This window comes from Aptenodytes patagonicus, chromosome 17 (assembly GCF_965638725.1).
Source record: "Aptenodytes patagonicus chromosome 17, bAptPat1.pri.cur, whole genome shotgun sequence".
NCBI lineage: Eukaryota > Metazoa > Chordata > Aves > Sphenisciformes > Spheniscidae > Aptenodytes > Aptenodytes patagonicus.
The window spans coordinates 1,007,512-1,026,026 of NC_134965.1; the positions used below are offsets into that span (position 1 = coordinate 1,007,512).

Consider the following 18,515-nt stretch of genomic DNA (forward strand, 5'->3'; position numbering starts at 1 on the left):
AACCAGTATCGTTTTTTAATACCTATACCTATTGCCCTTTTTAATATGATGTTGCTGAATTTTTGTGCAATTTGGAGCCACAAACACGGGAGCTAAACAACACAGAGAGAGCTAGTGGACATCCTCCTAAAGAAGCATGAGATGTGTATGACTCATGTTACTTCAAAAGCTAATTCTAAGCAACATTATGATGAAATCTGGACATCTTTCGTAAGAACATTCTACGACCTGTGAACATATTACAATTCTGGATATTGCCAAAAACCTACATGATATCTGGGTTTCACTCACTGGAAACTCTAAAGTATGTTTACAAACCCAAGAAAACCACCAAAGAAAACTTTTGAAGGGCTATTGTAAAAACACAAGTCAGCAATGACAAAGGAGAAATTTCTTGTAATCTGCTAGAGTGATTCTAAGGAAAAACAAACACATATTGCAAAGAACCTATTTTCTAAGAAAAGAAAAGGAAGGACCTGAAGAGTAAAAGTGCTCATGAAACAGTAGCTAAGTGTAAAACATTAAGTCCAGATCATATGCTATAAAAAGCTACAAGTACAATATAAATTACAGTATTCTTACAGTTAGTAGAGCTTACAGCAAAAGCAACTCATTAATCAAACGAATTGTTATGTTTGTAAATCAAAGTGAGCAGAACAAAAATAAATGTGTAGAAGACTAGACTGATGACCGATTCTGAATGGTTCTGAAACGCAGAACGTTGCATAAAAAGAATGGTTTGCACTCACAAGAACTTCTTTTTGCCAGCTTATAGGCTATGGCAGTGACTGATCTAATAGCAGGAAAAACTGTATCTGTGGAAGTATCATGGGAGACACGAACGTAGTCTTAACGGTAGTCAGTTAAGAAGCAAATCCACCGTAAGATGGAGACCAATTTTAGATAAGTACCACTGATCACCCATAGTCGCAAAAGGAGAGTCACCATATAGCCCAACAACTTTTTAAATAACACTGAAGAAAGCATTTACTGACAGGCAGCGTTATCAAAGGTGAAAGTGTCGATTCATTTATAACACTTCAAGTCTTCAAATTGAATCAAGATTCAACAAACATACCTGCTTCACTCACATGCTTTTGTCCTACCCTGTTAATTGGAGAGAAGAAATTTCTAAGCTGTTTTGTCCAAGATATAGTTAATCTAGTGATGCCCAGAAGAAATTACCAGCTAAAGCACATTCTGTCACCAGCTGTTATGAAATAACTGACAGTGAACACGGATCTCATTTGAATACTAAGGAGACAGGGATGAATGGCATCTTACGGAATAAATGAATATTTACTGAGTAAATTAAGAAAAAGATACAGCCCCTTCCATGAAACAAGATGGATCAGCCTTAAAATAGATTTGGCTTCTGCCAAAAAAGAGACATACTTCTGCCCATACAAGCTATGGATGGAAAATTTCACACGCTCTTTAGGACACAATATGCGGGATATGAGCGCTGATTTATGAAAATGGAACTGCTGTCAGCGGGGCTGTAACCAACCCAGCAACGGAACCCTGACAACAAGCGGAGATCAATGAAGAGCACAGTTCACAGAACAAGGAAAGGACTGAGCGCTCTGCATCACAAATATTCTTGCACAGAAGTCGAATGACCGTATTTCAAACATACTGAAAATACCTTTGGATATCCAAAGAGGTTGCAAAGAAATCAGGCAAAGAAATCAATACTTTTAAAGGAAGTTATTTAGAAGTTTGTTAACAAAAAATTTATAAGCAAATACAAGTTATAAATCTGACAGTTGAATAAGAATAATTAGAAGGAAATACAATGGAATAGAGAATTAGTTGACACTGGATAATATATAATGGGCAGGAGTCAACAAGACTTCTTTTTGTTTAAGAGAAGTCACCCTTCATTGCCCTCTTGAAAGAAGGTAAGTAGGTAAACACTACCAGTAGGTAAACAAACATGGATAACTGTGATCTTGCTGATATGATACGTAGATTTCCAAAAAGCTTTTACCAAAGTCATCATCAGAAACTCTTACGAAAAATGAGCAACAACAGCACGAGAGGGAAGGCTGTACATTTAAAAAATAACCTGTTTTAAAGATACAACACAGAATATGGGAATAAATAGTCACTTTTCACAGGTAAGTGAGGTCACCAGTGAAGGTCCCCAAGGACCTGCACTGGAACTCATGCTGCTCATCATTTTAATAAAGTACTTTAAAAATTGAGTGAGTGAGTAGTGAGGTGATGCTTGCTGACAATACCAAGTTATTCATGTCAGAAAAGAGCAGTCAACTATGAAGATGTGAAAAAAGAACTCCTTATGGGTTTCCCAAAGCCACCACCCACCAGATAAAGCTCTGCACTTAGGAAAAATAAACTAATTTCACACAGAAAATGATGGGTTCTTAGCTGTCAATCAATAATCAGGAACTAGGTCTTGGTATTATAGTAGATAGTTTCAGGAAGATATCAGCTTGACACTCAGCAGCTGTCAAAAAGACCTCCAAAGTCACAAATGAAACAATCAGATTGTTCGGAAATAATACAAAAGGGAACAGAGAATTAAACAGGGACATTATTACTCCATTGTGTAAATCCATGATGCACCCATACCTTGACCACCGTGTACATTTTTGGACTCTACATCTCAATAAGAACAGAACAGGTTACAGGGAAGGCGACACGGATGGTGTACAGAACACTTTCCTGAAGGAACAGCTAAGTGGGGCAGGACTCTCCATTCTAGAGAAAATGCAACTGAAGGAACTAAGATAGAAGTATTTAAAATCACGAATGGTGCAGTGAGAGGGATAAGGATATAGACACATTCACACAAAAACCAAATGGAGATTTAATGAATATGCAGTAGTGTCAAAAGAGACAAGAGAAGGTGGCTCTTTGCACAAAATGCAGTTAAGCTGTGAAATGAAGTCCTTGTCACAGATGTTATATATGCCACAAGTCTACATTGGTTGGGAGAAACAGACAAGTTCATGGAAGCGAAATCCACTGAGGGCTATTAAATACAACTCGTGTTACGGTTTATTAATTCCCGGAGCCCACACTGTTGGAGTGTTTAGGAAAAGCATCAGTCCATGCTTGCTCTACTCCTGCACTCCTCCTTGGGCATTACTGTCAGAGGAAATGATGAGCTATATGGACATTTGGTCTGATCAAGGCTAGTGTTCTTATCTCCAAAGCAGAGAACTACTCATTAGAGAATTATTGAGGCATTCACTAAATCCTATTTTCTCAACAGTGGAAAAACTGGATGAATTGTATGAAAATAAGCACGTGGAATTTAGCTGGGGAGATGACAATATTAACATCGCATTCTTATATACGTCTTCCTCCTCTTGAGACAGTATTATTTTGTGGGCTCTCAATGTTTCAATAGAGAAGAACAAAGCAATCATAATCTTTGCTGAAGATACAAAGGCTACAGCTCTACCAGTAAACTAAACGCATCCAGACCCATTCTCTGGCACAGAGTCTGTTAATACTATTAAAATCTCTTACTCTTCCAAGTCAAAACAGCCACATCCAAAGAGCCTGTTGGGAATGGTCCCAAGCCCACGCCAACCGCTGAACTAAGCACAGCACTTTCTGGGGGAGAGTGCTAACCAGGCTAACAATCTAATGATAGAACTGATCTAGACATCCTGGCAAAGTCTAATACAGTAGCATAGACACAGACAGCTATGCTTGAGCTCAGCCATGATTTTAGCAAAGATATATCTTGCCAAATGTATCTGGCAGTTAGAACCTAAATATAAATAAAATCTAAGAACATCAAAAAGCTCCATGCTTACAGTTTGATGTGTACACATTTGTACTGCATGCTTTTTACAGGTTCCAATACTACATGCAAGCTCAGGAAAGCTGGAAGCCCAAAAATAAATGCAAACCAAATACGACCAGCAGCAGAACTTTTCCAGGCTTGAACAACCATCATAGTTTCTCCAAAGGTCTGCTGGAAATTGAAGGAACACATGTATCATCTCTATGCATTCAAGACAGCAACAGACATTAATAAGGGTTATTATCAGCTCAGCTGGGCCAAAGGGCATGAGGCTGACACTCCAGCATCTTCCATTCCACTCGAGCATGCACTACATGGGAAATACCAAGGAAGAACCTTAAGATCATCCTTTCAGTGTGAACTTATCATGTCAGGTCCATAAGTTATGCCTAGGAGAAGCTAGTAACTCATCAGACAACTGGGTCAACAGTACTCAAAGCTGTGCAGAAAATTAGGGAATGCAGCTGTGCCTGTTCCTGCCAGGTCAATGAACACATCGGAATGGGCCTGGATACAAAAACTATGCAAGCTCCGATCCTTTACCAACCAAAATGAAGATGATACCCAAGGTCTCTTCAATAAGGGAAAATGGGCAAGACAATGTTCTTTGAACTTAGACATTTTGGTGGGATTAATTGCCTTACTGTTACACAGACTCAGATGTCTAGCAGTTGTCGACTCTCCGCACAGTCAATGAACAAATAGGCTCATCAGAAAGAAATGAATTGTCTTCCAAAGGCATACGTCTAAGAAAGTTGGAATGACTCAACCTCTGGGAGGTGCCTGTTTCTCTCTACTGACTATATATGTAATCCAGATGACAAGCCCAGGCATATACAACTAACTATTATACATTCAGATGAATCTTAGGCAAGATGAATCCTACAACTAGTTTTACAAGTGCATTACTAATGCATCTAGTCTGCTTTTCTCAAGGGAAAATATGGTGTTATTCGTGCTGTGTTAAAACAGATGTTTTCAGCTGCTCATTTAAGAATCCCCTTCTGACCATGTGAATTTTAAGCCTTACATACAAAGAAAATTATTTATCTTAACAGAGGGTGTATCATTCAGAATAACATGACTAATCCTAAGCTACCACTCACCAGAAAGGTTATCATATGTAAATGAACCCTACAGCCACAGAGGTATTCAAAAGGCATGACTGGACTTGCAATGTCAGGTGGCACCAATAACTAACATTTCTCACATAGTCTCCTTGACTGATTTTTCATTATTAGGATACTCTCTGATAATAAAGCTTCACTGCATTTATTTGATACAATCCTACTACTATCAAAGGTTTTGCAGATAGTTGAAAGCAAACAGAACTAAATCCTTAAAATGATTATGGTCTAATGCTAGCAGGAAAAAAGATCCAGATGAGCATCTTTTATTTTACTGCCCTTTCAATAAGAATCATAATGAAAAACCAGGGAAATCTTTTTGTCGCTGAAGTTAACAAACAAGTTTGAATATAAATAAATCTTTTGGCAAAATTCTACTTTGATTTAATTTAATGGGACTTCAAAAGTGAAATGAAAAGAGTCAAGAATAAGACTGAACATATATTCTTTAGTCCCCTCACTTATGAAATACATATTTTAAGATTAACTATCACTTTCCACATAAGCTAATCTCGGTGCTGTGCTCTCAAGATGAAGGAAAGCAGACTTTTTCATGTGGACACATGAAGAAATAAGCTTTCAGCATTCTCTATGTTATAATACACAGAAGAAAGGTAGCGGAGAGATCATAGAATCACAGAATCATTAAGGTTGGAAAAGACCTCTAAGATCATCGAGTCCAACTGTCAACCCAACACCACCATGTCCACTAAACCATGTCCCTAAGTGCTGCATCTACACATCTTGTAAATACTTCCAGGGATGGGGACTCAACCATTTCCCTGGGCAGCCTGGTCCAAGGTTTAACCACTCTTTCAGTGAAGAAATTTTTCCTCATGTCCAATCTAAACCTCCCCTGGCGCAACTTGAGGCCATTTCCTCTCGTCCTATCGCTTGTTACTTGGGAGAAGAGACCAACACCCACCTCGCTACAACCTCCTTTCAGGTGGTTGTAGAGAGCGATGAGGTCTCCCCTCAGCCTCCTTTTCTCCAGGCTAAACAAGCCCAGGTCCTTCAGCCGCTCCTCATCAGACTTGTTCTCCAGACCCTTCACCAGCCTCGTTGCCCTTCTCTGGACACGCTCCAGCACCTCAACGTCCTTCTTGTAGTGAGGGGCCCAAAACTGAACACAGTATTCGAGGTGCGGCCTCACCAGGGCCGAGTACAGGGGCACGATCACTTCCCTGCTCCTGCTGGCCACACTATTTCTGATACAGGCCAGGATGCCATTGGCCTTCTTGGCCGCCTGGGCACACTGCCGGCTCATGTTCAGCCGGCTGTCGACCAGCACCCCCAGGTCCTTTTCCGACAGGCAGCTTTCCAGCCACTCTTCCCAAGCCTGTAGCGCTGCATGGGGTTGTTGTGGCCGAAGTGCAGGACCCGGCACTTGGCCTTGTTGAACCTCATACAGTTGGCCTTGGCCCATCGATCCAGCCCGCCCAGGTCCCTCTGCAGAGCCTTCCTACCCTCGAGCAGATCAACACTCCCGCCCAACTTGGTGTCGTCTGCAAACTGACTGAGGGTGCACTCAATCCAACTCACAGTCTCACAATTGTGAGGGTGCACAAGATTAAGAGATACACAGGAACAGAAGTAAAAACACTGAGACAGTCCTAAGTGACAGTGAAAGTTACAAGATTTATAATACTCTCTAGTGAAATGTTGAACTTATCTTCTCAGAAGTACTAATGAATTCATTGGAATTTTCAAAAGCCTCAGATTCCATAAGTTTCTCTATTTTAGTTTGAATTACACCTTAATTTTTGCACCTTGCAAAATTTGGTATGCTTTCATCATGCTCTCCCCCCCACCTCCTGCCCTGGAAGATTTTACCTGTATAACATAGCCAATTTGTTCTTTAAACTTTTATAACTCCAGTGAAAGAAACGAGCATCATGCAGTTACAGAGATCTACATATTCATGTCTAAATCTACGCTAGTATCCCTCAACTCCTCTACAGTCAGTACTGCAAAACAGGCACTTCAGGACATGAGTAATCTCACCCCAAGACGAACTCTAAACCAGGCTATATGAATCGCACCCTAGAGATGCCCATTTCCTTCCCTTGACTAGAGAAGAGGTCTGGGGGACTAGTTGAGATATAGACATCTAAAATTCATTATGATGAATTTCTGCCTATGCTCTGTAACCGATAGAAACATGAAGCGGGGACCATGTCCCACCTTAAGCAGGTATTCTGGATGAGGCTTTGAGCAACCTGATCTAGTGGAAGGTGTCCCTGCCCATGGCAGCGGGGTTGGAATTACATGATCATTAAGGTCCCTTCCAACCCAAACCATTCTGTGATTCTATGATTCTCAGGACACCCTGCTCGTGGGAGGAGACTTAATAGTTTGCAGCTGGTAATGCAGGCTCCAACCACCGCAGTGATCTTTGTAAGTAGCACGGGGCAAGGAGCATATGGCAAAAGCTGCCTATCTCTTAAACATTTAAGAGTGTCCACAGAAACACCTAGCTCCTCAGAATCCTTCCTTGACAAAATGATATTATGGAAACTAGTGATTATTGTCCAAAACGTTCTCAGCGGAGGTCTCAGAAGACACGCACAAAAGATGTGAAGACTTCACTGTGTACTTGGAGAAAGACAGCAGCCATCACATGTAGGATTTCTGAACAGGGATATCTATCTTAGTGAAGGTGCAGCTGCCAAGGGAGGAACAGGCAGAAGGAAAGAATAATAACTGAGCTTTAGTTTGTTCGTGGAAAGAGTCACTATGTTCTGAGTTTCAGAAGTTTTAGGGAAATTAAAAAAAAAAAAAAAACAAACACACCACCAGCCCCCAAAAAATAACCTATCACGTGATTTTTCCAATTCAAGGTAAGAGCAAGGAAAAGAACAATAATTTGCTTCAAATTCTGTTCTGAAGAATAAAAACACTTAAGTAAGGCTGAAAATTTTAGCAGAAACATTTTAGACAAAAGAAAGGAGTCAGGACTTCTGTACTTTCTAGTCTTCAGTGCATAAAAAAATACAACGTAAAGAAGCTAAGCAAGAAAAAAAATAACATATGAAAATAGTATGAGCAGAATGAAATATTCTACACAATATTTTGACTGATCTTTGACTTTAAAAACTTAACCTGGGAAAACATGAGACCAAGGACTAGTATACTACTTTTCAACAAGTTCTCAGTGCTTTAGTATCATTGTCCTAGTTTTGCTTAATTAAAAAGAATATGAAAGTTAGCCTAACACTGACTAGTTGGGGACAAATGTTTTTCTCCTCTCCCTTTAACCTCAACAGAGAGGCTATCTGGAAAATCACCAGGGGACGCTCAAAATCTGGAGGAAGGACAGGAATACCAAACAGAAAATCTTTTTGCTTTAAAGGTCTCTCTCTTCTTTTTAGACTTTACACTTTCTATCTAATTCTCACTTGAGATATACACATGACAGAACATTGCAGAAAAATATTTAAAAGTATCACTTTTAAATATCTTTTTGAAAAGCAAGTGCAGAAATTTTTTTCGTACCTGTTGGATAGTAGGCCTGCGAGTACTGCGCTGAAGATGCATAGCTGCTGTATTTTGGAAGGGAAGTGGCAATGGTTTGAGACCCTTGCTGAAGCGGCAGAAGAGAGGCAACAGGCTGGAGTGTGTATGTGACCTCTGTTGGAAACCTCTGGAGTACCGGAAAGGCAACCCTTTTATTTGGAAAAGTTGAGGAAGCCTCATGCCCTGGAAGCAACCCAAGAGAACCCTGCCATGCTCTGGAATCCGGGACTGGAGTCCGATCTAAACCTTCCGTTGGTAAAGTGCCATGGTTCTGGGATGAGGTCGGTACGTAGGAGTAAGGAAAGAAACTGTCTCGATGATAAGGTTGATGAAACTGTCCTACACTCAGCAATCCTGCAGTGGGTACAAAATAAAGTGAAACAAGTGTTAAGGAAAAGAGTTTTCACAGGCAATGAAAGGCAACATGAGGAGCCAAGGCTCTACAACATTATTTGGGATAATACCCACATACCTTTGCTCCAATGTACTTAATCCAGAAACAGACAGTAACTGCTGCAGTGGCATATTAGTGCAGTGCCAACACACAGCTGTCTATGTAGCATTCAATCTCCTTAAACTTACAGTAACAAGTTATCAGTATTTAGAAATGTGCTATAAATCAAAATGCGTAGTAACTTACCAAACCAAACCAAACCAAAGTAATTTAGAAAGTAATGTCTTAAATCAGACAATATGTTATAAAAAAAAAAAGGGAAATCATAAAGCAAGACTTTACCAAACTCCAATGCTGACAGCTCATAGACAGTGTCAAAATCCTCCAAGTGACTTTGAAAGTACTTTATGACAAGTCATTGTCAAGAAAAAAAAAATCAAAGCCAAATTTTTTCCAGTCACCTCAACTAGTTCAGTTTAGACTAAAATATCCCAAACTTTGCCATTTTGTTATTTCCTAGATATTCCTTTTATTCTTCTCTTAGTTTCCTCTCTTAGTCAGTTATTATTTCATGAAGTGGTATTTGCTCCTATACCATGACAGCTCTATTTCTGTTAGAGGTTTTGGTGACTTTGTTGAAACACTGACAGTAGCACCGAAAACACCTGTGCTCATCAAATTCCTAAAAGAACTACTGCATTTGTGACTTTTCTGCAGTGTTGTATATAGCCATGCTAATTACAAGTTTCAAGATAGTTTACGTCAGCAGGGTTTATCTAGAAGCCAGGCTTTCTCAGACCTGTAGTTCCCAATTCTCACTCTAAAGGACTTTTTAAAAAAATAGCCTCACATTTACCTCTTTCACTCCTCTGATGGGAACTAATTCAAGAAATGGGTAACATACAGTCATTATTCTGCAAGTCCATATTAAATCATTAGGAATTGCTAAATAAATACCACCTGGCCCTGAAAATTTATTAAGAGTTAATGTATAGGACTGTTTATTTCCAGTTCAGTATTTTTACTGTATATAAACAGAGAATGAGCAGAGGTATGAGAATTCCTTTGTCTATATTTTACCTTTGGATAGGGAAATTAAGACTATCTAGTTTTAACACATAAGACACCACAGGATGACAAGTTACAAAGCCCCAGTTGCTTTACAGGAATTGTTCCTGGATGTTTAACACAGAGTTACATGTTGCAAGACATTTGGAACAGATGACGCTTTGCAAACAATAATATCTTTTATCTGTCAAATCACCTCACATTTACAGCAAAGACATGCCCCTAAATAGTCAGTACAGAGCGCACAGCCTGTCAGAACTCGACTGCATATAAAACCCCATGTTCTCCTTGTTCCTTCTGTCTTTCTAGAAACTGACTCCCAGAGCGAAAGCTCTCTAAAACTGCACCCATAAAAACAGAGGCAAAAAAATTAAAAGGCTGTATCTTTCTTAGCATTTAATCTACCAATGGCCTGCATTACATCAGTCAGACCAGATTTCATTGAAGAAGTCTGTAATGACTTATCTCAGTCTTAACAATGTTAACACCAAATCTTTAATTTAAATGCTTCCTAGCCTCGGTATTGAAATAAGTTCCTTCCCTTCTCAAATGCTTCATTTTGTTTTCTTGGTATTACAGGTGTAGTTCCACACACATCATAGAAAACACCACATGAATTCGATGACAATTCCTACTCTGAAACAGTAACCAAGAATAAGTACTGTGATATCCTACTCTGTTCTAAATGCGGGCTGGTGCTGCAGGAAGCAGTACCACCAACTGCTTCTCCCCTTCTCCTGGTCGCACAGTCCTGCCACTTCTCCCGCACCGAGCCGTACAGCTCTGCACCCACGTGGTGCATCACCCTGGCCCCAGAGCCAGCCGCAAAAAGGCCGCTCAAGTCTTCTCCTCAGATCATTGTGCTGAACCAACACAGTTGCTGCAAGGAAGATGATGGTTAACAGGTGACCGAGGGAATGGGAAGTAGGGCTGCTCTTCTGGTAGCAGCCCACCGTTCGATCAGACTAAGAGCTTTGCAAAACAAGATATTCACATCTTCCTTACACCGCATCAACTACAGTGCACTCAAGCTTATATGGAATTTGTGGAATAATCCTCTGAGAGCTCAGACTTGTCTTGGAAAACTCAGATCCTCTCAAGGAGGGTTAGAAAGAAAGAAAACATGTTCTGGGGCTCTTCAACAATATTATTTTCTATTTAGCTCTCACCTACTCATTCAATCCTCTTTAAAAACTATCTAGCTTGCAATTCTTTTTCAGGAGACAACCATCAGAAATCTTACTGCCAGGTCTTTTCTCCTTTGTACAAAACTGACAGGATGGTCTAGTTGTCATTTCACATGACCCATCATTTCACACAGATTTAATGAGATCTTATTAAGCATCCCTACTGACGGGCAAGGAGGAGTAACATTCATCTGGTAAAGCTGTGCCAGCTCCACAGAGATCGCGTGAGGGTGTTCTCAGTGTAGTCCACAACAGGGACTGGATTGTACTCTACAGGCAGACTGAAACACATGCAAACCATGTTACCCATGCTTACTGGCAGCAGATCTACCTGCATGAAGAACAACCGTTTTCCTACACCGGGTGAACTGAGCAGCCACCAGCAAGGACAGGTAAACCTCCTCCCTCAGGGGAGTGCCGATTTTCAAACCCCATGCCACCCAGCGCTTCTCAAACCCACCACGGCCCCACATGGCCCACCCCGCCTCACCGGGCCTGTCAGCGTCGCCGAGCGTCGAGGGCGGCAGCAGCGGGTCCCCGTGCAGTGACATGCCAAGCAGCCGCTGGAAGCGGTTGGGCGGGCGGCTGGTCACCTCCAGGCCAGCCGCCAGCTTCGCCTTGTTGGCGCTTGTCAGGCGCTTCAGGCGGACGAGGAGGTCAGGGCGGTCGCGGCGAAAGTGGGGGCTGTGGAAGTGGTGCAGGGGCCTGGCGGAGCTGCCACCATCACCTTCACCATCGCCACCCCCTGGGCCCAGCCCAGGCCCGGGCACTGCCACGCTGCCCGCCGGCCCCATCACCACCTTGCGGAAGCCGTAGAGGTTGAGCTGTCGGATGAAGCTGGTGAAGTTCTTGGTCTTGAAGAGGTCGGTGGCTCCTGCCGTTCCATCGCCGGCCGGCCCCGCGGCGCACCCCGGCCCTGCGCCCAGCAGCTCGCACTCGAAGAGCGGCTGGTCGATGAGCAGCCCCTCACCGCGGGCGTCCCAGCGGATGGAGCGGAAGCGCGGGCTGTTCACCAGCCGCCACAGCTTGGCCGGGAAGTTGTTGGGGTTGATGGAGGCGGGCAGCCGCGGCTCCTCCATGGCGGCGGGGAGGGACGGACGCGGCGGTCGCTCGCGCTCCAACGGCCGCCGCGCGAGGGCCGCTCCCCCCTCCCCAGCGCCGGGGCGGGCCCGCGCGGCGCCCGGCACGTGCCCGGCTCACGACGCGCTGCCCGCCGCCCCGCTCGGCCCCGCCGGGCCGGTGCCGGTCCCCCCCATCCCCTCAGTCCCATCGTCCCCTCAGCGCCGGTGCCCCCCCTCAGCCCCGCCATCCCCTCGGCACACCCGCAGCCCCGCCATCCCCCCCAGCCCCGCCATCCCCCTCAGCTCCTCCAGTCCCCTCAGCCCCGCCATCCCCCTCAGCCCCCCCAGTCCCCTCAGCCCCGCCATTCCCCTCAGCCCCCGCAGTCCCTTCAGCCCCGCCATCCTCCACAGCCCCCCCAGTCCCCTCAGCCCCGCCATTCCCCTCAGCCCCCCAGTCCCCTCAGCCCCGCCACCCCCCTCAGCCTCGCTATCCCCCTCAGCCCCGCCACCCCCCGCAGCACCCCCAGCCCCCTCAGCCCCGCTAGCCCCCTCAGCCCCGCCGTCCCCCTCAGCCCCCCCAGTCCCCCAGCCCCGCTATCCCCCGCAGCCCCGCTATCTCCTTCAGCTCCCCCAAGTCCCCTCAGCTCCCCCAAGTCTCCTCAGCCCCGCCATCCCCGCAGCACCCCTCAGCCCCCCCCAGTCCCCTCAGCTCCCCCATCCCCCTCAGCTCCCCCAGTGCGCTCAGCCCCCCCATCCCCCTCAGCCCCCGCAGTCCCCTCAGCCCCGCCATCGCCTCAGTCTCCCCATCCCCGCAGCGCCGCCGCCTCCTCTCAGCCCCCCTCAGCCCCACCGTCCCCTCAAGCCCCGCCATCCCCCTCAGCTGCCCCAGTCCCCTCAAGCCCCGCCATCCCCCTAAGCTCCCCCAGTCCCTTCAGCCCCGCCATCCCCCTCAGTCCTCGCAGTCCCCTCAGCCCCGCCATCCCCCTCAGCTCCCGCAGTCCCCTCAGCTCCGCCATCCCCCTCAGCTCCCGCAGTCCCCTCAGCTCCGCCATCCCCCTCAGCCCCCGCAGTCCCCTCAGTTCCGCCATCCCCTCAGCCTCCCCGCCCCCGCCTCCTCTCCGCCCCCCTCAGCCCCACCGAACCCTCAGCGTCGCCATCGCCTTCAGGCCTGCCGGTCCCCTCAGCCGCGCCGTACCCTCAGCGGCCCCCAGTCCCCCTCAGCCCCGCCGTCCTTTCAGCGGCTCCTCGGTCACTTCAGCCCCGCCGTCCCCCTCAGCCCCGGTGCCACCGGCAGCTCACATCGGTCCCGTGAGGGAGTGGGCGGCTGAGACCCGGGGGTGAACCCTGCTGCTCGGAACGGCCCCGCCGCCAGCCCAGAGGCATCCCGGGGGGAGGCTGGAGGTCCCCGAACCAAAGCGTGGGTGGACGCCCTGCCACCAGCCCGGACCCGCGGAAAGAGGTTAAAAAGGTGGTAGAGTGGGGAAAGTGTGTCCTCATGAGGACCCCGGCCTCACACGCTGTGGATGGAGGAGGACTGCGCTGGGGGAGGCCGCGGCCAGGGCTGCTCCTGGGGTCTGGGGTCAAACGGTAGGAATGAAGAGCGGTGCTGAAGGGCCGGGTTTCACGAAAGGAATTGAATTGAGTCCCACAGAGTAGTAATATGGAGAAGAGGGTGGTGAACAAGGTGGCGATTTCTGCTGATCGTCCTAACTTCTTCAGGACAACAGCACCGTGACGGACTGCAGATCTACCTCCTGGTACTTACGGGCTGGGGAAAGCACTGCACATCGGGGAAATGCAGTGCTGATAAACATGTGATAGATAATCCTAACTATACATACACGGTGATGACGTTTGAACTGATGATTACCACTCATGAAAGAAACAATTAAGTTTAAGCTGACGCTTTCAAACCTCTGCTCTAAGTTCACTGGCAGTTCACAAAAGGGCAAAGAAAACGAGTTTAGACGGGATTGGAAGAGGAATACAGAACAAAGCAGGAATTAGAAGTGTCACATTTACCCTAAAAAAACCCAAACGTGTGCAGTTCTGATCTCCCCCGCTCCAGAACAGATTGGGTAGAGTTAAAATGGGATACAGAAAATCAGCGTCAAGGATATGAACTAGCTTCAACAGAAGGAAATGCTGAAGAAGAAATCTTCAGAGGGGGTTTTATTATATAAAGAGGTAGGTAGTAAAATTGTAGGTAGTATAAAGGAGGTGAGCATGACTAATGAAGGAGGTCAAATAGAAGAAATCAAATCAGGTACTTAATCACAGGGAAACTGGGGAACTAATTGCCGTGGGATGTTTTGGGTACCAAAATGCTATGGGGGGGGGGGGGGGGGGGGGGGGGCAGAGATTAGCTATATTCACAAAGAATATAGCTCTTAAAGGTGGCACCTTTGTCACTGCTAGCCCTCGAACTGTGCACTAGTGGAAGTTCAGAGTTCATACCCGAGATGTACCTGGGTTCCGCTGTTAGCTATGACTGGAGGCAGACTACATGGACTTTTTTTTTCCCTAGCCTAGCATAACCATTCTTACAGTTTTAGAACAAGAATCTGCTATGAACCAAAAGGGGAAGAAGAGCAAGGAGCTGGGAAAGGAAGAGTATGGTAATCCCTCTCTGCTTGCATCCTGTCCCTGGGTCACCAGCAGTGACAGAAGAAGAAAATTATATTCCTCTATCTTGGCTGCCCTCAGAGCAAGAAAGCAGTGAGAAGATTGAGCACCTGCATATTTCGTGGCCTTAAATACATTACCTTAGAGTTGTCATAAGATTTCTTGGCAAGAAGGTACAAAACCAAACCCCTTCTGTAACTGAAATCATCCTTATTGCTTTGGTTTACAGCACAGCCCCAAACCACCAAGGCAAGTGAAAGTGAAATAAGTTTTGGAAAGGGGACAAAATTGAATAAACTGATGGGAAACCGTTCCTATTTGTAAACCGAAAGCAAAATCACTCTGCTCTTCCGCGTAGCTGAAGCGAGGAAAAAGATGTTAGACTGACTAGCTTAAATATTTTGGGTGGGGTTGCTAACAGAGTTCCCCACTTCAAATTAAAGCAGACAGGTAAAACAGGAAACAGGACAAGGAAAAATTATGATAAGGAGAGATTAGAAGAGATTATTTTTGCCTCTTTTTCAGCAGACTGGCTGATTATTTCTCTCAGTCTCTGCCTGCCTTTGGCAGATTTAGCACATTTATCATTATTCTGAGTCAGTAGCAACAGCAGGAAGGAGCAGAACTTTTGTCAGCGTTGTCATCAAAGCTAAAATCCTGCACCATAGAAGGATGTCGCTTTACCCCAGGGATTAATGGCCTACAATTCTAGGGAACTCATGCCGCCGTCTTCCCAAGAGGCTTTGTGTTTTTATTTCCTCAGTAATAACTTACTCTTTTAAGAATTATGTAATGGTTGCTCAGTGTAAACAGCCAAAACTTCAGTAAAGCGTACTGAACGCAAACCTGAAAAAGAAATCAAGAAAAAAGTCCCCTTCACAAAAACATTTTCTCAGCATTCCTGAGATTGTCTTTTGCATTACTTCAATTAAACAATTTAAGGCTTCTCCTCTCTCCCTGTGCAGCAGGAGTGCAAGAAGACTACGACTACCTGACGGTGGGATAGGTGGGGTTTTCATTGTATCATCCGTAACTCAGGTCAGAGCCAGCAGCATGTAGTCCGTAACTGAAATGCAGAGACCGAGTCCCTAAAACTACAAAGCCCCTGAAACTAAAGCCCAGAAACATAGGTCCCTTTTAAGCGTTTCCTTCAGTACTTTGAAGCTGAGCCCGTAGCTGCAAAACAGATGACTTTTTAAAGACAGAATGGTGGTTTTCATCAGCATCCAGAGCGCTGCATGCTCCCAGCACAGCCGTGGCTTGCACCTTTCAGTGCCTCACTACTCACGCCAGGTCACACGAGACATCGTCTTACAGCAGGTGCGGCAGGAGGTACAGCACGAAGGAAACAGCTTCGTAGCTCTCTGGCAGCGAATGCACTTGACTCGCCAAGCAAGCCTGATGATGAGAAGAGAGGTAACGGTCCCTTTAGCACTCTCCGTAGATCGGCCTCTGAACCCTTCGTGCCTTAGACTTAATGCAGGGACTCCCCAGAACAACTTCTTCTGGGGAACACTGGAAGTTTCCTCTCGCTTGGAACGGATCAATAATAATGAAATGCTTTTTAGTGAGAAATGTAGTAGCTCAGTCAAAAGCCGTTCGACTGCACAGGATTTACAGGTAACATTGTCAGCTGACAACAGCGCCCAGCCTTTTCAGCCAGCCTTACTGCTGCTTCCTCTCTACCTCTCTTTTCATGGACGCTTTTATCTCCCCCTCCAGCCTTCACTCAACACCTGCCTTGTCACCCTTCCAGCCTGACCTACAGTATTCACTCTTTCTTCCCCAAACTACAATGCTCTGGCTCTGAAGAGAAGGGTGAGGAGCGCAACCCACCCGGCAGCACAGTTCTCTCCTCCCCGGCGCCCGAGTTTCCTTCACACACAGCTGTGGGTTGGTAGCACCACTGCTGCCTCCATAATTCAATCACTAACTGGGAGCTGGGGTTCCACACAGGAATTCATTGCAAGGATTGTCCCCCCTTCTGGCTTTGTGGACTCTGTTGGATCTGCTCCTCTTTAGATGCTCACCTGTTACAAGTCTGTGATGCTGCATGCCTCCCTTCTTTCAATACCACTGAAGTAAACTATTTTAGCAAATAGTTTGCTTACCGTGCATTTGAAAGGAAGATGCTCTGCACAGCGTATATCCTGAATCTGTTGAGCCACACACGTCAGTCTTTATTTCTGACACAGCCACGCCAAATACTTTCCTTTGGCAAGTGCCTTTGCAGCCATTGAAAAAAAAAAACCACAACAAAAATTTTGTCTTTCTGCAAATCTAAATGAAACCTGCAATTTTTTTCCAACCACAAGTGAAGATACATTGTTCTTTGCCACTATAGCAAATTTTCTAGCTCGTTTTTGAACAATATGACTACTTAGAATGTGGCAGGGAGCACTTTGCTGTCTGACTGCGAAGTCAGTCTACAGTCACAAAAGAGCAGTGGCACTTGCAATGATGAATATTTTGTCCCGGGACATCTAAAGCTTGTAAATACCCCCCAACCGAGGCTTACCCTTAGGCCCCTGTCATCTCGCCGGAGCACTCCCCTTGGCACGGGCCAGCCCAGCAGGGTGGCACCGCACCCGGGTTTTCAACGCAGAGGTTGACACAGGGACTCAGAACTGACTGGGCGTTCAGTGAGAAAGAATTGCATACGAACGCGTCAGTAAAAACGACGCTTACGTGGGAGAGCAGAGTTGCATGACTGGCCTAAACTTTGTGAGACTGAAGTTGTGTGCTGCTTTGGGTGACTGGTTTGTTGTTTTTTTTTTTTAAATTATTACGATTTTTAACATACTGGAGACTGCATGCAGCATCTTTTACCTAAGGACAATTTGACATCTGTATTAGTTTTAACTTAGGAGATCTAGAGACACCCAAGGTACCATAAATAAACGCCAGTGCCCAAAGTTCACTTTCACAGAAGCCTAACATTTTGGGAGAGAAACGTACTACTATTTATCGCTTACACTGAAAACTGAATGGACGGAAACACACCAAACGCACCCTCAGAAAGCCTGCATCCTTGTCTGTCTCTCTCACTTTAAACTGTTTCCCGCTCAGCACTCGCAGGGTTCACAAGGCGGCCACGCATCTTGTTCCTCTTTTCTTCTTTCATAACCAAGGCTTAACGTGTCTCTTCACATCCCCTGCAGTTTTAGCATTATCTATTAATGGCTTAGCAGCTGAATAATACCAACCATCACAAGCTTGACCTGGCTTCTCGCTACACCTAAATCTATGTTTTGTTCGGTGGCTGATGAGATATTATAGTACATCATAAGCAGTTCCGGTTGTTAATTTGCTAAGAATTCACGGCAGTTAGTGCACTGATAGGGGAAGGCTTTGATCTCGCTGTTTGTGCCAGGTTTAGACACATTTCAGCGCACGTATAGATTACCTCAGGGTGAACGTGTTGGCAAATTATGGCTTTATATTCTTTAAGTGATAATGCTTTGTTCTGTGCTCAATAATCATGAGCGTTCAGTGCCCTTTGCTGGCGTGGCCAGCCTGACATTACAAGTCATGAGTGTCTCAAGCAAAATGCCTTTGAATTCAGCTTTGAATGCACAGGGGGAAATTCTGCTGAAGCATTGTCCCAGCTGGTGAGGAGAAGCCAAAGGGTCATGCAACAGTCCAGCAGCCAGCCTTCCACTGCCCATCAGGATGACATTGGAACTGTTAAGACCAGAGAGCCTGGAAGTTAATCAGTAGACTGTCCTTTCTTGTAAAAGCATCGTTCAT

At 45.5% G+C, this 18,515-nt stretch overlaps 1 protein-coding gene across 1 annotated transcript in view; it reads right to left on the minus strand.

The window, feature by feature from the left end:
• Positions 1-12,158, minus strand: part of HSF5 (heat shock transcription factor 5) — a 29,555-nt gene extending 17,397 nt beyond the window's left edge. Inside the window, exons 1-2 of the mRNA XM_076354871.1 lie at positions 11,570-12,158; positions 8,410-8,784 (exon numbers count right to left, since the gene is read on the minus strand). Coding sequence (XP_076210986.1) covers positions 8,410-8,784; positions 11,570-12,158 — 964 coding nt within the window. The remainder of the gene's footprint in view (positions 1-8,409; positions 8,785-11,569) is intronic.
• Positions 12,159-18,515: the final 6,357 nt, after the last annotated feature.